Source organism: Numenius arquata, chromosome 2 (genome assembly GCF_964106895.1).
Source record: "Numenius arquata chromosome 2, bNumArq3.hap1.1, whole genome shotgun sequence".
Taxonomy (NCBI): Eukaryota; Metazoa; Chordata; class Aves; order Charadriiformes; family Scolopacidae; genus Numenius; species Numenius arquata.
In genome coordinates, this window is record NC_133577.1 from 50,844,451 (window position 1) to 50,866,628 (window position 22,178).

The window sequence follows — 22,178 nt, forward strand, 5'->3', positions numbered from 1 at the left end:
TTCAATGGGAATTTTACGAACAGAGCAGTTACTGCATCATTCCCACTGATGCCTAAAAGATGGGGGATCAAACACGACTCACCAGATTCACAATTTGTTACATTCTACAGCCTTCTATTATTAGATTTTAAAAAAATGCTTTTAAGAACGGGAAAGAAAAGGTTTTTGCCATATAGTTGAACAAGACATTAAAATCTCTGAAGAAAAAATAGCCTGATGCTCTCACTGACCCTTTGGCTTAGCCATATTTTAAAGCAGTGGATGTCAGTATTGCAAGTGCCTGACCTAAGAGCAATATATGTAAATCCCTTTTAAAATAACAATTACAGGATATTGTTCCTTATCCGTGCATTCACAATATATTTTACTCAAGATTCTTACCAGCTCTACAGGAGGCAGGGAGGAATTCTTAATTTACAGACGAGGAGCCTGAGAACCACTAATAATAAAACTAACTTCCCAGAGCTGCCATAGGGAGCCCACCAGAGCACGGGGAGATCTCTGCTCCCACTCCTGCGCTTAACACCAGACTTGCTGATTAAATACTCTGTGTGAATACACTCGTGCCGTTACGTGGGACTTACAGACAGCTAAAATCATGCCTTGATACACAAGGGCAACTTTTGAGCTAAGATGATAGATTCAGGCTGAAAGAGTTGGGGTTGTTCAGCCAGGAGAAGAGAAGGCTCTGAGGAGACCTTATAGCCCCTTCCAGTACCTAAAGGGGGCTACAGGAGAGATGGGAAGGGATTCTTGATCAGGGAGTGGAGTGATAGGAGGAGGGGGAACAGTTTTAGACTGAAAGAGGGGAGATTTAGATGAGATATTAGGAAGAAATTCTTTCCTGTGAGGGTGGTGAGGCACTGGAACAGGTTGCCCAGAGAAGCTGTGGCTGCCCCATCCCTGGAGGTGTTCAAGGCCAGGCTGGATGGGGCTTTGAGCAACCTCCTCTAGTGGGAGGTGTCCCTGCCCATGGCAGGGGGGCTGGAACACAATGACCTTTAAGATCGCTTCCAACCCGAACCATTCTATGATTCTACGATTTTAAACACATGTAAATATAGTCTGATTGTTTAGGATATCTAAAATCAGAACCTGCCTCATTAAACATTTCATTGGAATAGCTACATCAGTCATCTTTTTTTTTCCGTTCAACTTTCAAGAGGCAGAAGGCACAGTAACAGCATTGTCTTAATGCTTGCAATGCATTTCCTTACAAGGAAAATGTACACACGTGTATATAAGTGTGCGTGTGCATGATTGAAAACCATCTTACTTCAAAGGGCCATAATTTTGAATCCAGTACAGGTTGCCAAAAATGATAGTTGAAGACAACTGAAGGTTTATCACACAACCGCACAACTCTCTTAGCAAGGGGCTGATACCAATGGTGGAAGAAACAGGTATCTGGTATGTCCACACAACGCTGTGGATAAAGAATTCCAGCCTCTCCTGCAGACTCTGAACCATTACTTTCTTCTCTAAACAAAGAACTTTTGGTAAAATAAAAGAAAAAAAATCAATTTATAACTATTTTCCATTTAAAGTAATTTCCCCTGATAGGATCTGGGTAAATGACCAAAAATTGTAAGTATAATCATTTTGTTTCACATGCATGAACTAGTATATGGGACAGCTAAATGCCAACTGATATCATCGTCATGCCTACCAAGTTAAAAACACAGTGTTTTGTTATTCTTACTAACCATTTGTGGGGGAAATTTTAATTCTGAAAGCAAAAGTGGCCTGTCAAAAATATTCTGTTATAAGAAATCTTAAAAGAAAAAAGACAGGAAATGTTCTCGTGTATTGTCCATTTAAAGAAAAAAAAAAGAAAGACAATGCTGCAGAAGATAAGAAAAATTATGCATAAGTAGATGCCCATGCAAACTTTCAGCAAGGCTTCAAGCCTGTTGTTTTCATTTATATTTAAGATGCAAAGACATTTTAATTAAATTAGCATTTATATAGGGAGTTCTCAATTTAATGGAACATTTAAGAAATACCCAGCATATAAAATGCCACCTTTTAAATTGCTAAAATACCTGGATAAGATTTCAGGATGTGTACCTCTCACTTCATGGATAATTCATTTGGCTATCTTGGCAACAGTGTTTACCATATACAAATTTTAGTCACTAAAGACTGTATTGCTACCTGTGATTCACAAGAACATAAAATAAGCAGCAGTTTGGTTGCAGTGAAGGCTCTTTGTCTGCTTTCTTAAGTCAAACAGGACTGTCCATGCCTTGTGTGACATTTGCTTCCCACCACAGCTCCCAGTGGGGGATGCTGGTCAAGGTGCAAGCAGAACATGTTCTGCTAGTTTCAGAGCTTGTGACAAGAACATATTTTATCCAATGGTTCAATCACACCTTTGATTAGATAACTCTCAGAGACATTTGAAGAGTCCTGCACCTTCAACAGAGCTGCCAGCACAAATGCTGTAAAAAGCAATTTAGATATCAAGCTGAACAGGCAATCTTCCTGGAGGTATGTCCATTAAACACTGCAAAATACGGCTTCCAACCCTCTCTATTAGGAGAAGATCTGACCTAGATGTTCCTGGCACCTAATGCCAGACCAGAGTCGAGAGCATCCCTCTGTATCTACTGGTATAGACACACCTCATAGCTCGGCATAAGGAAAAAAGCCTGGTGGCCTGAGAGCCGTGGCTGACGGCAGCATGAGTTTGGTGAGAACCTGGTTCACTCAACCACTGCTTTGTACACAATATGTAGAAACCTCATACAAAGTCGAAGTTAACACATGTATCATTTTCTTATTTTCAGAGTATCTGGGAAATCACATCAGAGAGAGTTTCTCGTGCATATTATCTCCCAAGGAGGAGGCCAGAGGTTTTCCCTCTGTATAGTGTTTAATGTTACTATATATGATTAAGGGCATTCAGCTTAGATGAGTTTGCCTGTAGCTGCAAGTTCCAGTCTCTTTTTTTTTTTTTAATATAAGATCTTGTTACTGTTGATTGATTATTTTACTCTCATATAATGCATAGGACCTAGATTTTCAGAAGTTGGTGATCCAGGTTAGATGGAGAGTACCTGCATTTATACAACGCATTCAACTGCATTGTTTTGTGATAAATACTACATGGCAGAGAAATCATTTTAACTCCATGAATAAACTATCCACAGGACTACGTTAGTGAATCTGCAACAGTTTGTGTATATTCAAATTGGAACTAAAATGAGTTCACTGACTGAAATGCAAGACGCTGAATCAGCAACACCGAGCGCCGGGGACGACGCTACCCAAAGACCCAAGTCTGAAATGCAAAGGAAAAGCAGGGAACCAGAGAGTCCTCTCCTTTCCGATCTGCTACAAACGTGGTTTCCATTTCCTAGAAAACTACTAATAAGGCATGAACTTATAGAGAAATTGTAATCAGTTCTACCTTTACCAGAATTTAATACACTCTATCGGAAAATTAAAATGGCAAGACTGTGAGGTAAATGTTCTACAGGGTCTTTGGCTGACTGACTGCAAAAGAAAACAGAGACAACGCGCTGGTGATTTAGAATTAAGATCGAATGGCTGAACATGACAATATATCCAGACTTCTTTAAAAGGGTTATCTGTAAACATTGGATGTACACCAGTACATTTTAACTACTGTAACTTCATCGCGCATATTTAACTCCTTGACAATTAAGCAACATAGCGCAGAACATTTGGATTGATGTCTCTGCTGAAATCAAAGACAAGAAACGTTTTATGTATTGCTAAGTGACTGTCCAAGAATATTTAATGGGTTCTGATGAAGACATAACAGAGGTATATCTAAGATAATGGAAGAAGCCATCCTCCAGCTGTGTTTATTAGGAAATACATCACTATTAAATCTTAATCCATTCTATAAGAAAATAAGGAAAAAGAGGTATAACTGTAGCAAGAAGAATAGCTTTATTATAAGAAGATCTAAGAATGCCTTTACTTCAAAATTGGATTAGAGGCATGACAGACTGTGCCACATGGCAAAGAAGGTCTGTGCCATTAATCAAGGAATCTAAATAAAATGTGTGTGTGTGCAGAAGGATAGTTTCATAAACACATTTAAGTGAAAATGATGTAATAAATTTAGCCTATGGACATGTGCTGAATAAATATTTATGATAGCTGTAAAATGTGCCAGTGGTATTTATTATTTCAGAGTTTTCTCCATGGCAGGTAATGATTTTTTCCCTTCTAATTACAATTCAGTGCTACATCTTTATTTTTAGTTTTTCTACTGCATATATGCACTGGACATACACTGTATGAAAAAAATAACATTTTTTAAAATGCCACAAAAAAATCAAAGCCTTCATGTCACACTGCAAATCTGGAGTCCAAGGGAACATGTTTCCATATCAGAGTGATGTTGAAATCCCTATGATTGTAACTCTAAATCATTCGGGTAAACAGTTCTTGACAAGACAATGGGATAGAAAGAACAAATGGACCTAAGACCAGGTAAGGAGAAACTTTAGTGGGCTGATTGCCCCAGAAATTTGGCTATACCTCGTGAAATGTGCCCTGTAGGTGAACTTCACTAATTATACTATGAAACCCTCTCCTCTAGAAGTTAGGATACCCACCTCCGCTTGGAGACCCTCACCCACTGAGCCTGCGCAGTAAAATTAAGAGACACTGTACTTTTAAATGAAGACAAGGACATTCCACACCAATCAGCTTCAAGATAATGAATTATGAGCACCAGTAAAAAGTTAATTAATCTATTAATCGTTTATCATGTTAATTTACAATGCATAAATGAATGACTATTCCCATGTCGAGTGTGCTATCTTTGCAGAAATACCCCCTAGCACCCATTTCTGCGCAGAACTGCTAATAAATAGCTAATACCTCGATTTTGTGTGTTATTGGCTTGCACAGCAGGTAAACAATCCCATGAGGTTTGGGACAAGAAGGGAATATAAATTGACCTAGTAACTCAAAAAGCTACTAAAATATCTCAATAAGTTTCCATTAGACAAGAGTAATGCTCCCTGATTTCCCATGTCTTTCTGCTATCAGTGAAGAAAATTATAAAGATGCTAAAGAAACAAAAGGACACTGATTCAGATTTTATGCCTAATAAACCTTGCTCTGAGGGACTAAGCAGACTTCAGTGACCCAGAGACTTTGCAGTGAACAAATTCCACACGGACCACTTTCATGCATACTGTTGGAGAGCACTCATCCATTGGACTCAAAGTAAAATCTGGACTTCAAGCCGAATCTTCAACCACATCCTCTGGCAAATCTTATTTGCAGCCCCTCCTCTCTACAGAGATCCCTCATGCCAATGCAATATGAAAGAGGATTTCAGTACATGAGGAACAGCTTATTAATTTTACACAGCTCTTGAGCTATTTTGAAACCTACCCTGGAGAGTACTGTCAGCAGTAGAGAGTGATTATTTCCTCAGCTTTCTTGTCTTTTTCTATTCAATCCATCTGCTTAGCACAATGGGCTCACAACCTCTGACTGCAATTTCTAGATGCTACCATAATACAAACAAATCATATTAAAAATTATAACATCCGCTAAGAAAAGGAAAAAAGAGACACATGGCGTGATGTATTACTCAGAAAAAAAAAAAAAATCCATGAAATTGTGAAAGAAAGTTAATGCTGACCTTCCGTCTGTGACTGTTGACTCTTCAAATCTATTGGCATTACACGTGGTAAATCACACAGGCTCGCTAAAAAGCCTTGTCCCAGTCTTTCTCACAAATAATGGCCTGTGAAATCATTCTGATGAACTGCTAATTATCCTAACAGTCCTAAAGTAACATATGAAAGCAAATAATCCTTTCAAACAAAGCTAGATGTATCTTCACTGAACGAAATCCTCACCCCCATTCACATTCACTTATGGAACGGAGAGAAAATAACTCGCCTGCTGATGCCAACATTCAAACATCCAGAGCAATTACATGGAGAGGGAACATTTAAATGGCAAACAGTATCTGTAAAATAAAATGACATGATGTGAAACCACCAGTTCAAATCTAGATTCAATGCATTATGACTGCCCTTCTCACTTAATAGACATCAGATACCATGAGCAACTGGAATCACAAGACAAGCAGAGAACAATATTTAAGGGAACTGCCCCCCATATGGCCCCAAAAATGTAAGCGCTGACAGGGAGTTTGGAAAGATTTGACTTATACCAAAAGACAGGCAAGTCTCATCTGTGAAGACACAAGAGCTCTAAGCTTGGTGTACTGGCATACACAAAGATCAGTATTTTATGCCCTTTCTACATCTAAAATAATTACAAGAGGTCTATAAAAATCAAACCAAATCACTGAGAAACTATTCCCTGTTAAAAAAAAAAATCAAAAATTTTCACAAGGAGAAGATATTTCTGTTTTTCTTTTTTCTTAAACAAAGGTATGCTCTGCCTGCTCGACCCATTTTCCTTTTCTTCTTCCCCTCCTCCATTACTTTGCATCACCCTTTTTCTTTTTTTTTTCCCCCACAAATCAGTTCTATTAATCCCACAGTATGACCTACACACCGAAGGAAGGAAGAATGGTATTCATTCAGTAACTAGTACATTGTTTTAATGGTCCTGGGTCTTAGTATTAGCACAACAGAGTAGAATGAAACAGCAACACTCAGCGAGTCTTTGTTTAATTCCTTTTCCCATTTCAGGTTGCTGTGTGACTTACAGTTAGCTGCTTGTCACATTTAGATAGGTAAAGCTGTGTACTCCTGATATAAACTGGATGGCTCTTCATTAAGAAGCACAAGCAAAGGCTGAACCGAATAATCCTTAACCTCTGCTGCGCTTAGTTTTTTTTTTTGTCTGATGCGCAGCTGTGGGAAAAGCACTACCCAATGAATTGCTTATGGAGGGATGACTGAGGCATGGCATACGCTAAACCAGCATGGAATCTGCTTTAAGCTGTGCCAATCGACAACAGAGTGTTACACACTCTGGCCGTGCCCCAGATACGTCTCTTATGTCACGGGCAAGCGCACAAGAGACACAGAGGGAATGGTCAGATGGCCAATCCGACCGCTGCATGATTTCTTTGAATCATTCAAGAGGGAACACAAATGAGAAGCTGATGTACCATGCCTCAGCTCCTCCCCGGGAGGAATAACCGGGGAATATTCCTTCCCGGGAGGAATAACCGTTCCAGACAAGCCTATTGCCAAGATAGGCTGAGGCCCACAGAGATACCAGTGCTTATACAGGCCAGGTTAACGTATGTATGCCACTCATCGACATGACAGTTAGAAACAGGGGGGGGGGTTAGCAATCTTGAACGTATTTACTCTAAGTATCATTTAGCAATAATGGCTGCTCCTTTTCTCCCCCCAGTTTTCCTTTTTTCCAAACTATACTTTGGCCATTAACTGACCCTGCAGCAGACAAAAGTACCACCGCACACCATTTGCAGAAGTAAATTTACTCTTAGATTGCATACAATTCTTTTTTTAGTTTTTCTTCCCATTCAAATAATTACATTGGAAAAAGGAAGAGGAGCATGATTATCGAATAGCCAGCAGAGATCAAGTATATGACTTGAAACAAACAGAAAATTTTTGCAAAATCCTGACATATGTATTTACTCACACCACACTTGCTATGACCAGCTTAGGATGAGCCTTTCTCACGTCTCCAGCAGTGACCTTGTACTCAAACAGTGGCATTTGTCCCTAGTCTAAGTGTCGGCAAAAGCTGCATGAGATACACACATTGCACTGAAACCCACCTTCCCAAAGTCCAAGGCATAAGCCCCCTGACAGGCAAATTTTATCCTACGAGTACAATAAATAGATAGGATCCGAGGAGTCTTCAGTTGAGTCACTTGCAATTTATACCAGTGTTTATAGCTGCCGTATCTAAAGTAACTGCCTCCACAGATATCTAGCAGATGTATCACATTTTTCCCCATTTAATTATTTACCTTTGCTGACCTCAGGCTCTGTGAAACTAAGCTCCTGTACGCTTAACGTACAAATTGCATTTTCATTTAGATAATCATACAACCCATGAAATCACTGCCAGCTACAAACTGAAATTTAAGTGTCTTACTCAGGTATTTGCAGGCCACTGTCCTTCCTAACAGACCAACAACTCCTCTTATCTGCATGCTTAACCACAGTTTCCCAACGTCTTGCACAGTAAGATCTCACTTTGAGATGTTTGGTTTTGTTGTTGCTGCTGCAAAATAATGTTGTTACTATTCTTTCTTCACCAACTTCTCCCTCTAAATGCCATACAGTGGATTTCACTATGTTCATGTCAGACAACAGCTAAAGCTGTCAAGTTGTGCTGAGTGATGAAAAGCAAACTTTATGAGCTAATGTGAGAAGATTTCTACAAAAGTTTAAAATTACCATTACAAAAAATGCTCTGGCCTCAATCTTAGTGAATGACTGGTTTTCTATTAGAAGACAGCACAGCTGAAGTGAGCATTGGGCCTACGTGCCCTCATACGTAACACATTCTAGACAACAATTTCTAACGAAAGCACATTGCACGTTTCTTAACCACTTGAAAGTCTATTAATTGATAGGACATAAAGTAAGCAGCCATCCTCCTGTAACCGAAGTAGAGCTTCCAAGCAATAAAATAATTGTAGACTTCTCCCCAACCTTCCCTTGCCCATATAATGTTCTATTTGACTTCACTTGATGTAACAGATTATTTAGAAAGATGGACATCCACAGCATTTTGGGGTTTTTTTAGAATTTGAGAGGTGTACTTGAGAGCTGCTCTGAATGCCAGGGTTGGGGTGCATGCCCCAGGCAGATTTAAAACCCACAGCAAGGCAAACTGCAAACACAAACCAGCCCGAGAAGAGCATGGGTGGAAGGATCGGGCTTGGATAGAAGCCACAGCATGTTCTGACCAACTGGGACACCAAGATTTTAAGACGCATCCATTTAGACACAGCCAAAGGGGCTAATCTCACATCTGTTGTTTTGTCACAACTCCTAAACCCCTCTCTGTGGGCACAGAATATCCAAACCCAAAATAACAGCATGATTCAATTCATGCTCATATGTTTTCCATAAATACGGCAATTCACTATTTTTGCTGAAAGCTCCCTCATAATTCTTGTCATGTGAAATACAGCGAACACATCCACTAACTGCATCAAACCTATTTTAAAAATACATGTATTTCCATTGTTGTTTGCAATAATTCATTCACAGCTTAAAAAGCATTGTTTTGGTGGAGAGAGGTCACACCAGAAGCGCTACGTGCATGAGGGACATCAGATCTGACAGAGGCACAACAGACTAGGTCATGCAGTGGAAATTTTGTGCTTGACCTCAATAAAAGCACATCAGGCCCAGGCCAACAATCAGAAACAGTGTCTTCTTTAGCCCTCGGTTCCTTCACGTCTCCTCGTCTCCACTGAAGAGGAGCCAAGCTAATGGCCATTTTTCCCCATCTCCTTTCCACCTACTTCCCAGGCCTCTAGAGTTGCTGTCACTGAGAAAGTCAACCGACTCCAGCAATTCATCAACGCGAGCACAGATTAAGGTTACGTCCGACTCCTCTTCAAGGTAGAGAAAGTTTCTCAGCGTTTTTTAAAGTTTCTCCAAGTCTAGTCATTCTCTGCTCTTCTTTATTTTACAATTGTAGATGAGCTGAATTAATGAAGTAAATTAGAGAAGCCCTAACTCAGTTGCAGATATGCAGGGATAAAAGAACATATTTGGAAAGCAGCCAACTTGCTTTAGAAGCATGTTGGCGTTCCTTTGCAGATACAGCTGCGGTAAAAAAAGAGCTAAAGAAAGAGTTAACACTTCTGTCATTTCTGAGTAGGTGTCTGAGCGCATCCCCCGCTAAGGGCCCAGAACAGCAGAATGATCCGAGCAAATCTTTTCTTGCTGAGCCCTCCGTCTCTCTCCCTGCTTGAGCAGCAAGCTCTTCAGGAAACACCTATCTTTGTATTTAAAAGGAATACTCGTCATTGTGCCATCCAAATATGTAGACCATGCAAATTCCCCACCCCTTCAGGTAAACCCTGCTTCAGCTTCAACCCTGTCTTGCCTTCTGAGATTTGGGATCACGGACACCATATGTCTGTTGTATGTGTACATTTTCCTTATCAACCAAACCCCAGAAATGGTGAAGCTCTTTGACTCTTGAGCCAGTCAGAGCCTTAATCTGAGCTATTTTGATGAATTTGGCCAGTTTAGTGCTCACAGAAATTCAGAACCAACTGCTACAGTTTTCTATGGTGATTCACTAACCATGAGCCAGAGGTGGTGACTGCGTCTAAGCATGGAATCCTCCCCACCACCTTATCCCAGCTCTATGGAGTGCCATCCAGTAGCACTACTCCTTTCCCACATCATTTCACTGGTTCATTTTTTCTGTCAACTAAGGGGGAAGACAATAATTGATTATATTGTTCTGACCAATTACATCTGTGGTTAATGAATATTGCCACTGAATGCTTTTTAACATTTTCAGCTCTTAGAGAAATGCTCTCTTTTTCAACTTAATATCACAGACGATTTTCTCATTATGAGGAAACATCTGTGATATGTATGTTTGTGCATGCACATGCTTGGGCAGAAATGTATATAAAGTTATGAGAAAGAGGGGGGAAAATTACTTCCAGGAATCCGTGTTGTTATTGGGAAAGGAAAAAAAAGTCTAAGTGACGGTAAGTACATGGCTTCTCTTCTATATGTTTGTTACTTTTAACTTTATAGAATAACATTGTTATTTATAATACATTTACTCTCATCAAATCAGACTGTTCCATTCTACTTATAATCACAGCTACATTCAGAAGTCAACTTATTATCACAGCAAGATCTTTCGGCTCTGCCCACACTGTATTTACAAACTAGAAAGGAAGTTGTTAGTTTAGAAGAATTTGCTACAGATACTGCGGGCAGATCCGAGGACATCAAACTCAATAAGAAAGAGATAAATTAACTGATACTGGGGAAAGACAAGGAAGAGGTCACTAATGTCATCTTGATTACTCAGAAAGGTTAAGAACTATTGCAAGCTTTGGCCAAGAAGAAGACAAAAGATTAAGTTCAGTGAACTCCACTATGTGATACATGGAAAATATAATAGTCAAGCATATCATCCTATGGTTAACCATGGTAATGACCATCTGTGTGAGAAAGCTGAGAACATATTAGGACTGTAGAGTTGGTTGTGCTTACTCACACTGGGCATTGCAGTTGTACCCCTGAGTTTCGTCTACAGTGTTCTCCTCTGGACTAAAATGAAGAGACAGAAAGAAATTTCCCTTAAAGCCAAGTCAACTTCTTGCTATCAGAAAAAAGCCATCTTTGAAAATTAGAAACAGCAGGAAATACACGGTATTGAATGCTAAATTAATTTCTTCTGATAACTTATTTCAAACAGTATTTGATTAAAAGACAATAAAACACGCTTCAAATCTAGAAAAGCATGGTTACCGCAGGCTGAGGCAAAAGTGGTATTGCTGATAAGTGACAACAGAGTGTTGTTATTTATTTAGCTCTTGTAAAGGCACCCCAGTCAATCAATAGCTGGGCACGTACTAAGGCAGTATGGTTTGTATAAAGATGCTTATCAGAAATCCATGAGCAACATTCCACTTTTGATTACAGTGCTCCAGACTGTCCGCAATACTGCTGAAGACTGTATGCCTCTTTGACAAGACATATTGACAGAAATAATAATATAGAAACCACACTTCCTAATATGCATATCTAACTGCACAGCCAATTAACCACTATGCTGACTGAAATTGCTTTGTTATTCATTTTATTCCAACCGATGTTAATACTTTGGCAGCTGATGGGGATAATAACTGATGGAGCATATTGGAAATTTTGAAAGGGGATATAAAATTTATATAATTTAAAGACATGGAGAAAACTGCTACACTTTACAGTCTTAAAACATGAAAATGTCTCAGTTATGTGTAAGAAGTGCTCAGAGCAGGAGAACTAGTAAGCATTTGAAAATCCATGAATGAAAAGAAGATATAAAAGAAAGAAGATTGTGATACACAAACAGGTTTGAAAAAACGTTAAAAAGATCTCTCCCTAAAAAAAGGCAATTATAACATGAAGATGAGACTTTTTCACTTCTACCTCTAATATCACATTGAGTAACAACGCTTGAACATCTGGAAACATTTACATACGATGTTTTAATCAAAATATAACCCTTTTCTGCAACATAATAGGCACGTTTTAACCAAAAAAAATGCTATTTCATTTACCTTAACCCCTAGAAATATTTGTTTTATTATTATTATATGCAGAGATAGCAATTCCAGTTATGAAAAAAAAAGTAAAAGGCCATAAAATTATTTTTACCTACACTATCAAGTCTTTCCTTGCAGTTTTCTTACAAAGATAAAATGCTATCTCTACGTCACATGCACATCTTTCAAAGTTGTTTTGGCCATGTTTTTCACAATGGTGGTATAAATTATTTCAATGCAGTGTTGAAAATTCTGGTCCAGTTATTCTGACTTAGCGAGAGCTCCTGTGGAGTTCAACAGGCATCTTCACTGAACAAGGGCTGCCTGGTCCAGCCCGCAGCCTGGTACTCCAGTAACAGCGAGCTGGTGATTCTGCTACAGAAGTCCCTCCAAATGGACATAATGGGGATGAATCCAGTGCAACAATGGCCAAACAAAGACTGGAAGAAGCTGACCTAGCTCAGAAGTGGGAGATCAGTATGCACGTCCCTGCCGCCATGTCATGTTCTGGATAGAAAAGACCGGAGGAGGGAACATGCTGTGGTAACACACCACTCTGGTGCTCAACCTCAACTCTTGCCTCCAAAACACGTCAACTTTTCTTTCTCAAAGCCCTTATTTTCCACAAGCTCTTCTTCCTGATCAGGAACTTTGCTGTTGAAGCACTTTTTCACCCCCTCTGCTCAAACTCTTAAATCCCTCTACTGTTCCACCACAAAGGTCCCTAGCACTTCCCCACCCCAAACTACCACTTTCTTAATAACTGTCCCCAGTATTCTAATTCCCTCTACTTCAGACTGCCTGTGCTCCACCTGAACCATCAGCCTATATCTTGGTCATAAGTCTCATCAAGACAGATCTCTTCTGGCACCATGCTAACCCAGGTCCTCAAATGCACAACCCCTACACATACTGCTCAGCTCCTTCTGTGCTGCCTGTGAGCACGTCGATCCTATTCCCTCCCCATTTTTACCTTTTCTTTCCAAGTGCGTGCACGTACCAACATTCAGATTTTATTAGTCACCTCCTGGCTCCTACTCTGGCAGATATAAAAAAAAAAAAAACCAGAATCAACTTATATTTATCAGAAAACAGCCTGAACGAGATCCTGAGAGCACAGAAAGAAGAAACAGCAAGAAAAAAACGGTCATACTGTACATGTCATTTGGTAACAGAATAAGAAACTGGGGCGGCAATAAAAGACCCAGCCCAGTAGGGACCAAAGAGGTGTGTGCAGGAAGGAAGGGATGAATGAGGATGGTGACAGCCATCCATATGGCTTTTAACTTTTCACTTATTCAACGTGCAATTTTCACTTCACACATGATCCATCGCATTCTTAAAGAAACTGTCTTCATTTAAAGTTACTTAGGAAGTTGCAATCGCTTTCCTTTTACGTGGGCTTTGCCGTGGAAGTCCATATTTTTGTAATCAAGAGGCACTGCAGTATGAGCTACCCTATCTTCTCAAAAAAAAAAAAAAAGAAAAGATTGCATGGGAGATACAGCTATAACAAAAGCAATAGCCACCTTCTTAAACGGAGCAAGGGGATATGAACATAAATCATCAAATAACCCACATGCTGCAGAGACCACTGGCAAGCGCTGAGCAGCCCAGGACCAGCATTTGTGAACATTAGTCTCTCCCTTACTTCTCTGTACTTCTCCTGATCTTGCTGACGTCATGATCCAGAGAATTATTTTCTTATTCCTTCCTGTGGTTAAACTTTCGAGTCTTTCAGCCATCTTTCACCTTCCAAAGTTCCATGAGAGTCAGAAAGGACAGTCAAAAAATCATTTGGTCAAGCCTGAAAGATGTTTAATTTTTACTTTTAGCATATTAAAACACTATGTGCTGAACTACTTTTTGTTTAATAGGGTGAGCTCATCGCTTGGTTGGAATTCTGTTTATGTCTCTGGGAGGCACAATACTGTCCACTAAAACTACATGAGATCATACTACTAAGCAAAATCCCAGCAAAATTACCTGACGAGAGTGTCAGCAGCAAGACTGTGGTTTGGTTTTTCAAGAGAAGTGGAAAAAATCCAACCATGCTGGGCTTTGGCTTTGTTTGTACTATTAGCTGGAATTGCGTTGGCTCGAGGAAAACTGAAAGAATGAAAAAATCAAAGCATGTGCTGAGAAAGTGGAGGTGGCAGGGCGAGCCAGTGCCAGGGGTAGGGGAGGAGGGTGTTGATGTCTGAGGACTGTGGTGACATTTATTGAATGCCTGGGCAAAGTGATCATTTCTCCTTCCTTTGACACTTCTGATTCACAATATTAGAGAGCAATGCTTTTGTCAGGGATCGACTAATTGACCTACCCTAAAAGCTCTTTTTAACAGGTACGATGCTACGAAAAGCTGACAAAGTAACAAAAAAAGCAGGTATGAGGTCACCATAAAGACTGAAACGGTTACGTACAACCCTATTAGATCAGAACCGAATAACTGCAAAAATGACTGGAGCTAATGCTGGAGGATACAAACCTGAGAATCAAATTCTCACCCTTACCCAGCTAAGCCTGCAGGAGCTGGGACGCCAGAGAAGGGTGCTCTGAGGCTGGGGTAAGCACCCCCCACCCTTCACCCTGTCCCTCTGACTGACGCTTAGACACACGGTGATGGGCTCCACAGGAGCTGTGTCCAACCCTGCTCAGCCAGAAAGATAAACATTTCTGTCAGGCTTGCAGAAGCAAATGGGAACACCTCTCTGAAGAATTAATAACGACCGGAATTAGATGCTTTAAAACACTGTCGGATAGTAGAATTTCTGATAAAACACACAGAAAAGCAAAGATGTTTAGAGTTATCAAGTAAACACTCTGAAATGCCTTCTTACAACATGTAACATCCTTCATTTTGTAAAATCAGCTACTTAACTTCTGGAGAGGCTCCTGGGCTTCCCCATGAAGTCCTTAAGTGGCAGCTCCACCACTTCATCTTGCATTTTCTTTAACAAGACTTGTTTCTCCTGAGAAAGATACCTTTTAACACCATCACCCTTTGATTGGGTCCAAGGTAATGGTTTTTCAGAATTGGCAAAAGGTGTGTGATTTTAAAACGCATTCTAAGGAATTGTAGCTGGTATGTCTACAATCACATTTCTTTTCCCCTCATTTTTTCAGCCTTCCCTCAAACTAATAGCAAGCCCCTAAATGATATTCCCATATGGGCAGAAATTGAAAGAATAATAAACATATACATATACGTGCACACACACACATCTCTAATTTTCCCCTCTAAGCGGTACATACGGTACAGAATATGCAGCATTCTCAATCTTGCACTGCCTCAGTGCACTAGAGAGGAGAGTGGTGGCCTGAATTTCTTTTTTTTTTTGGAATCAGACCCGGCATCTAACTTTTTTTTTTTTTTTTTTTTAAAATTAACAAAATTCTTAAGCCATTTCTGTACACTTTGCCTGTTTTCTGGCAGTTGACTATTAAAAGGTATTTAGCACACAGGGGGAATTTTCAGGTAAACAATACTATTGTATCCACTAACGCTAGCATTAGTAATCACTGAAAAAAAAAAAAAGCCAATAAATCTTAACTACCCCGCGCCTGCAACTAGGTCATCTTGAGCAGAGATGCAAAGGTTAAGTACAAGATCTGTTTTTCACTTTGCAAGGCTTGTAAATGACATCGCATGATCGTGCAAATGAAGCAAGGCAAGATGAGAAAATGAAGAAGAATGAAGCTGTATAATGTAATCAGGAGCCAACAAGGGTTTTTCTTTATCTTTTTTTGCCTCCCCCGGAGACAAAGGAGGCTTTAAATCCTTAAAACGCAGTCTGGTGTTTCGCTTTCTTTTACAGCTTTTGGTAACGCTGAACATATGCATGTCTATTTTGCATGTATTTATGTACAGGTCCACGTAAGTATGCATGTAAAAAGAAAGAGAAAAACTGTAACAGGGCTGTTTAAAGGGCACTGAAGCAGCTTCCTGTCACTTCAGAAACTAAGTACCGGAGCACTGTAATTCTTAGGCAAAATGTATTCGCTCCCGAAAAGAATTTTATCCCCGTCCTTTTCCTGACGGCTACAGCAGGTATTATTTCCCCTTCGCGGTGTCTAAACGCTTACTTCTCCCCCGATCCCCTGTATAATTAGCTGACCGTCGCTTTAGTTCATCGACTTTCGACCAAGGTAATGAACTGGAAGGAGCATGATGCTCACCAGCAATTGAAGCAACACACAGGCTCCCTCCCTCCCCGCCCCTCGCCGGGGTCCCTCGGCACCCTGCCCTGCCCTGCCTCTCGCCGCGGCTCAGGACCACCGACACCCGCCGCGGGGACGGGTTTGCTCCGCTGCGTGTGTGTCCCCGGGCTGGGGCAAGGTGCTGGTGGGGTGCCGGGGAGCGGGCGAGAGCCACCGCTGCCGGGGCGCTCCCACCCGGGGGCCGAGACGAGCCTCCCAGGCTGGGTTTTCCAGCCGGCTCCGTCTGCGGTGGAGCGGGGGGGGGAGCGGGAGAGCCTCCTCCCCTCCGCCGCCCACCGACCCCACCGGGGCTCGGGGACGCCGCCGGCCCCGGGGGATGCCCGGCGGCCCCGGGCTGCCCCAGCAGCGTCCTCCGCCCGCCCCCGCCCGGCTGGAGGGGCGGGGGAGGGGGGGTCCCAGGAGCAGCGGGATGGGCCCGCACCCCCGCCCGAGGGGGCTGCCGGCGGGACCGGCCCCGCAGCCCTTCTCCCGCCTCCCCCCTCCGCGCTCCTCTTCCTCCCACCGAGCGCAGGGTCTCGGCAGCCCGCGCCTGACCTCTGCGGGGCACGGCAAGGCACACACCCGACCATGCAGGGTACCGAGCGGCGTCCAAACCCACCGTGTCCGCCTCGCAAGGAAGCCGGTGACCTGTAGATCGCGATAGGCACTGAATGATGTTTGCTGCTGCCATGGAAATGGTGAATGTGGTGAGCGCCCAAACTGGAGGCACCCCACGCCACCCCAAGGAGGCCGCTGAGAGTAAGCGGGACTATCCAGAGCAGGGCCAAGCGGCCCCCGGTGCTGCTGCTGCTGGTGGTGGTGGCGGCGGGTCCCGGCTCCGGGCTGCCCCTGAGGAGCCCCCCCATCCTCCGGTGAACGGCGAGCCGGCCCGCGGCGTCCTCGGGAGGAGCAGCGGCCACGGCAAAGGAGGCAAACTTTGGGGAGAGGAGCGCTCGCACACACGCACACGGCGCTGGCTGCAGCTCACCGCACCAGGCGAGCCATCTCTTCCCTTTGGGAAAGCTTATCAGCATCCTTTTCTCCAGGTCTTCTTCTACCCAAAACAATCCGAGACATAGTCAGAGGCGGAGAATCCAGGCAGTTCAGAGCCTTCGCAAAAGAGGTGGAAGAGGGGAAAAGCCCCGCGCTCAAACAATCGCTAGTTTCAGCTTTCCCGGGGCTGGTGCTCATTAACAATACTCCACAGTTGCAAGGGCTACGAGAGTGCCAAGCATTCCCCCATCCTCAGTAATCCACAGTGCAGCCAATCATGCCACATTTCTGCTAAGAAAGAAAAAAGGGGATGCCACTCCATCAGCCAGCGCTGGGGAAGCAGAGAAAAATCAAACTGCTGCTCTTCCCTCCATTCATCTCCAAACTGGTGAGCCCTCACCGAGCGATCTCTCTCCCTCCCGGCGCGCACACACTCGCGCACACACACACACACTCGCACACACACACACACGCCGCCAGACAATAATCAGGCTGCTCCGGCAATCTCAATGGTCTGACTATTGACAGTAATACCCGAGGATGGTTTCAGGGAGAATAGTGCACCCTTATGAAAGAAGCTGGGAAGAAGAAAAAAAAAGAAAAAAAAAAAAAAGAAAAAAAAAAAAAAAGAGAAGCATGCTCGCGAAGAGCAGGGCTATGCAAATCTGCAGTCTCCAAACAGCAAATCGCTGAAGCCTGGATGCAATGCAGAGGACGAGCCTATGTTAAAGAGGGAGGCTGAGTTCAGCTCCCACACAGTCGCGCTGCCTCCCTTCTGCCTTTCGGGAGCCGCGCACCGCCTGAACATGGCTCGGGCGGTGCGGTGCTGTGCGGAGCGGAGGACACACGCACACACACACGCCGCTCTTCCCCACCCGCCACCCATCCGCGCCGCGGAGTCAGCAGCACGGCGGGAGCCTTTCCCCTCCTCTGACACTTCAGATGAGGCGGTGTCTCGAAAACCCACTTTCAGCCTAAAAAGAACGATTTCGGGTTTTTTTAATTGGCCTAAACTTCGCCCATCAGATGTTTCCCTCTGTCTATTCGAGCATCCGCTTTGATTATCCGGTAATTACACTCACGGCGCCAAACAAAGAGTTATCTTTTTCTTTTTTTTTTTTTTCTTTTTTTTCTCCAGCACTACTCAACTGCCGCACCTCGGCTGCCCACCGCAGATGCGGCCGCAAACTGTACTGAAAACAAAAACGTTTCTGGGCTGAAAAAAAACCCCGTTTCTGGGCTAAGCTCCCCCCCCTCCCCCCCCCAATCCCAGCTGCAGGGCGGCGCCGGTAGCGCCCCTATGGACATCCCCCCCCTCCGCGGGTGCGGAGTCCCGTCGCGGCTCTCGCCCGGCGCCTGCCCCGAAAACAGCAGGAAGGGATGCTCTACCTTCCCCCTCGACACACACACACACACACACACACACACACACACACACACACACACGCGCGCGCACACCCCGGTTGGGAGATGTCACGTTTAACAGCGATGGTCTGCATTCAAAGGGAAACCATGTCCCCGCTCGGCGGGTCCCGAGTCCCCCCACCCCCCCGGAGCCGGCGGCGGGAGGCGCGGCCCCTGCAGTACCGCACCTGGGCACAGCAGGGGGTGTGAGCCGCCCGCTCCCGCCTCTACCCTCCCTTCCTCCTTCCTTCCTCCCTCCCTCCACCGTTTCCAGCCCGCCGTGGATCTTGTGCCGTGCCTTCAGCAGCATGAGATCATGGGTGCGGATGCGTGAAAGCGAGAGGGCGAGCGGTGGGCGTGAGAATGCTTTTTTACCCGTTTGGCGTTAATTCAAACGCAAACCGCCGCAATTTGCTGAGGCGCTCTCTCAACGCACGCGGACGCGAAGGGAAGTCACAACCCTTACTCAGCCGCGTAGGCTTAGGGAAGAGAAAGGCGTTTCGCCCCGGCTCTGCTCCCCCTCTCCCGGGGCGAGGAGAAAAGCCCTTCGTCGCGGGGTTACTCGGCGGCGAAAAGCCCCCTGAACCCCCCCAAAGGTGGGGCGAGGAAGCGGCAACCCCCCTGCCCTTCCCCCGGGGGCGGTGCGTTTCGTACCCCTCCCCGCCTGGCTGCGGCCTCGCCGCACTCGCGAAGTTTTGCAAAGACGCCGAGGTAAACCGTAAAAAGACCTTCCTTAAAGCGGAGATAAAACAACACTCAAAGGAAGACAAAACCTCCCCTCCAGGCTCAGTGCCCAAGCCCTTTCGGCGCTCCGTGGAAGCGCACACAGGCACCGGAGGGAGCCCCGCAGGAGCGAGAGAGGCAGCGGTGCGGAGGGTCCCCGCCGACCCGGCACCGCGGTCCTCCGGGGCAGGGGTTGTCCTCTACCACCCCCGCCTTCCCACCGGGAAAGGCAGCTTATAAGGAAGTTAGTGACTTTTCCAACCTGTCCCAAGAAGCCTCAGTGTAAAAGAAGTAAGAAACCCCAATTTTCCAACCTATCAGCTTGCAACTGCCACGCACTGCCACCTCTTAAAAAAGATAATACAATAAATTCTCTAAGTTTCCGGATTACGGAAAGAAGGAAAAATGAAAGAAAACTTAAACATCAGCCTGGATTCACCCACTCTCCTAAAATTACAGCCCCTGATGTATATTTCCTGTTCATGCAAGTCGTACGTGTTAGAAATTATATCCATAAATACCACTAGGTTTTCTATCAATCTGACTCAGGAAACAAAATATTTCAGTCAGTCACTGGAACCATTTTTTCAGTAAACTGTTCGCATGTTGCTGCCGTTTTAGAAACATGCAGCAGCTAACTGCCTGTTCTTAATGATTCCAGACATCCTACAGACGAGTAACTTAAAATTGTTATCACTTCTCTGAAATAGGAAGCCGGTATTGCCAACCCTGTAACGATACAGTTGGCAGCGCCGTTGCTCAGATACAATTTCAGTTGGCAAGTCCTGTCTAGACTAACTTCTGCTCGCCTGTTTTAAGGCCTCCATCAAAAGAGCTGTTTCTGCTACCTTTTAGTGGGAGTTTCCCTGTTGGCCTCCAGGAAAGCGTGGCTGGCTCCTGTTGGGGGTTTCTCTTCGGTGTAACCTTGCAGCCGAGGCTTTCCGCAGATCCCGTCCAGCTTGAGCATAAATTTACTCAACTTTGGTTGAGGATAACACTCCGGTGTGGATTCAGTAGGACTTCTCCGTCTTGTTGGATACGCTTGTAGCTTGAACACCTAAATTCTTACTCTGTCTGCCATCTGCTGTGTCAAGGAGGCCCTAAAGTGCTTAAATACCAAGGACAAATGAATAAAATGTTTAGGTACTTCATCTAATATTTTACTGAAGACAAAAAGAGTGTTTAAGTGCTCGGCGTTATTAGATGTGTACTATTTATGCAGCGCACACACATAACTGCCACTAAAGTTTCTAGTTTAAATCTGTGGAGACTACTTAGAGAAGTTTTTTCGTCAGATAAATTATAATGGGTCATTTTTACATTATGATGTTAAACACTACTTAGGGACTGTTCAATTGACAGCTTCTTTTGCTGCTGCATAGCCAAACCAAGAGCTGAGGACACAAAGGCCAATCTCCACAAAGCTATTTAGGCATCTAACTCTTGTTTAAGTAGCCGGTTAAAATGTGAATGGGGAGACAGACGCCTAAACAGGCATCCCTTTCTGGATCTGGCAATGTGCTCAGTACCTTGTATGTACTACCTCTAATTTTAATAACATTTGACATTTTCCTGGCTCTGCACTCTGAACCACGGAGAGAAACAAGAGGGGGGGGTTATCCAAGTTTCAAGGAGGAGAAAGGTCATCTAATGCAGTGCACAGGTGAGAAATGGGGTTAAGAAATTTGTGGAAAATATCCTAAAAAGATTGAAAATTGAAAGGATAACAGGAAGGGGAAAAGGAAGTTAAAGAAGGAAGTGTGTATGAAAGCAAATGAAAGGTAGATGGTGACAGGAAGGCAAAAGATGGAAATTTCAGGAACTAAAATCCTCTCTTGCTATTTTTTTTTTTTTGTGGTAACAGCAAGCACTTCTTTCCAATTTGAAGCAAATCCTGGTAGTCAGATACTTCTGGTCTTTTCATGTTTTATTTAAAAAGCTTAATTGGGTGTCTTAGCACTCAGAGTTAGGCTTTTTAATGAAAAGTAAAAGTTAAAAGCATCTGCAAGTAAACATTATGAAAACCAATGGTAAGCAGCATTTCTTATTTAAAATACTTTCTTTTTTACCCCCCCGCTGACATAAGAGTGAGTATGAGTCTTTGTTAGCTGAGGACTAGCTGAAGTCGAAATAATCTGGTTTTAATCCCCAAGGGCACAGAATCAGCTACTCCCAACGCAACCAACACTGTGGTGTCAGTCTGTGAAGGTGCACTCAAAGGAGGAAGAACTGGTACAAAAGAAGGCAATAAACAAGTTTGTGCAAACACGTAAATGCTCTATTGCAGGCACAGCAAATAAAGAGTGGAAATAAACTACAGTGTTCACAAGGTAGTTTTTAGTATTTTGGAAACTTAGCTCAGTGAAGCTAATTTAATAGGTTTTTTTAACCCCATTTAACACTTACCCTGTGCAGGTTATGTTGGTAGGAAATGTGATTTTTAATCAAGTTATTTCCACCAAGTGGACTCTGTTAATACCACTAGGTTCCTAAGTTTGTGAGCTACAATATCTTTATAATTGTAAAAACACATCTTTTCCTGACTTCTTCTAATGCCATTATCCTATAAACACCAAATGATCTGAAAGAAGATTTATACAAACAAGAAACCCACTTCCATGAGTATGATCTACTTCTTGCTGGTACA

General features: G+C 43.4%; 1 protein-coding gene across 26 annotated transcripts in view; it reads right to left on the minus strand.

Moving 5' to 3' along the window:
* Positions 1 to 22,178, minus strand: part of NRXN1 (neurexin 1) — a 728,940-nt gene that overhangs the window by 273,202 nt on the left and 433,560 nt on the right. For 3 of the 26 annotated variants that reach the window (XM_074168434.1, XM_074168436.1, XM_074168435.1), the window contains exon 1: positions 17,031 to 17,277. The exons of the other annotated variants lie outside the window; for them this stretch is intronic. In XM_074168434.1, coding sequence (XP_074024535.1) covers positions 17,031 to 17,277 — 247 coding nt within the window. Of the gene's footprint in view, positions 1 to 17,030; positions 17,278 to 22,178 lie in introns of those variants that run through there. 26 annotated transcript variants of the gene reach the window in all.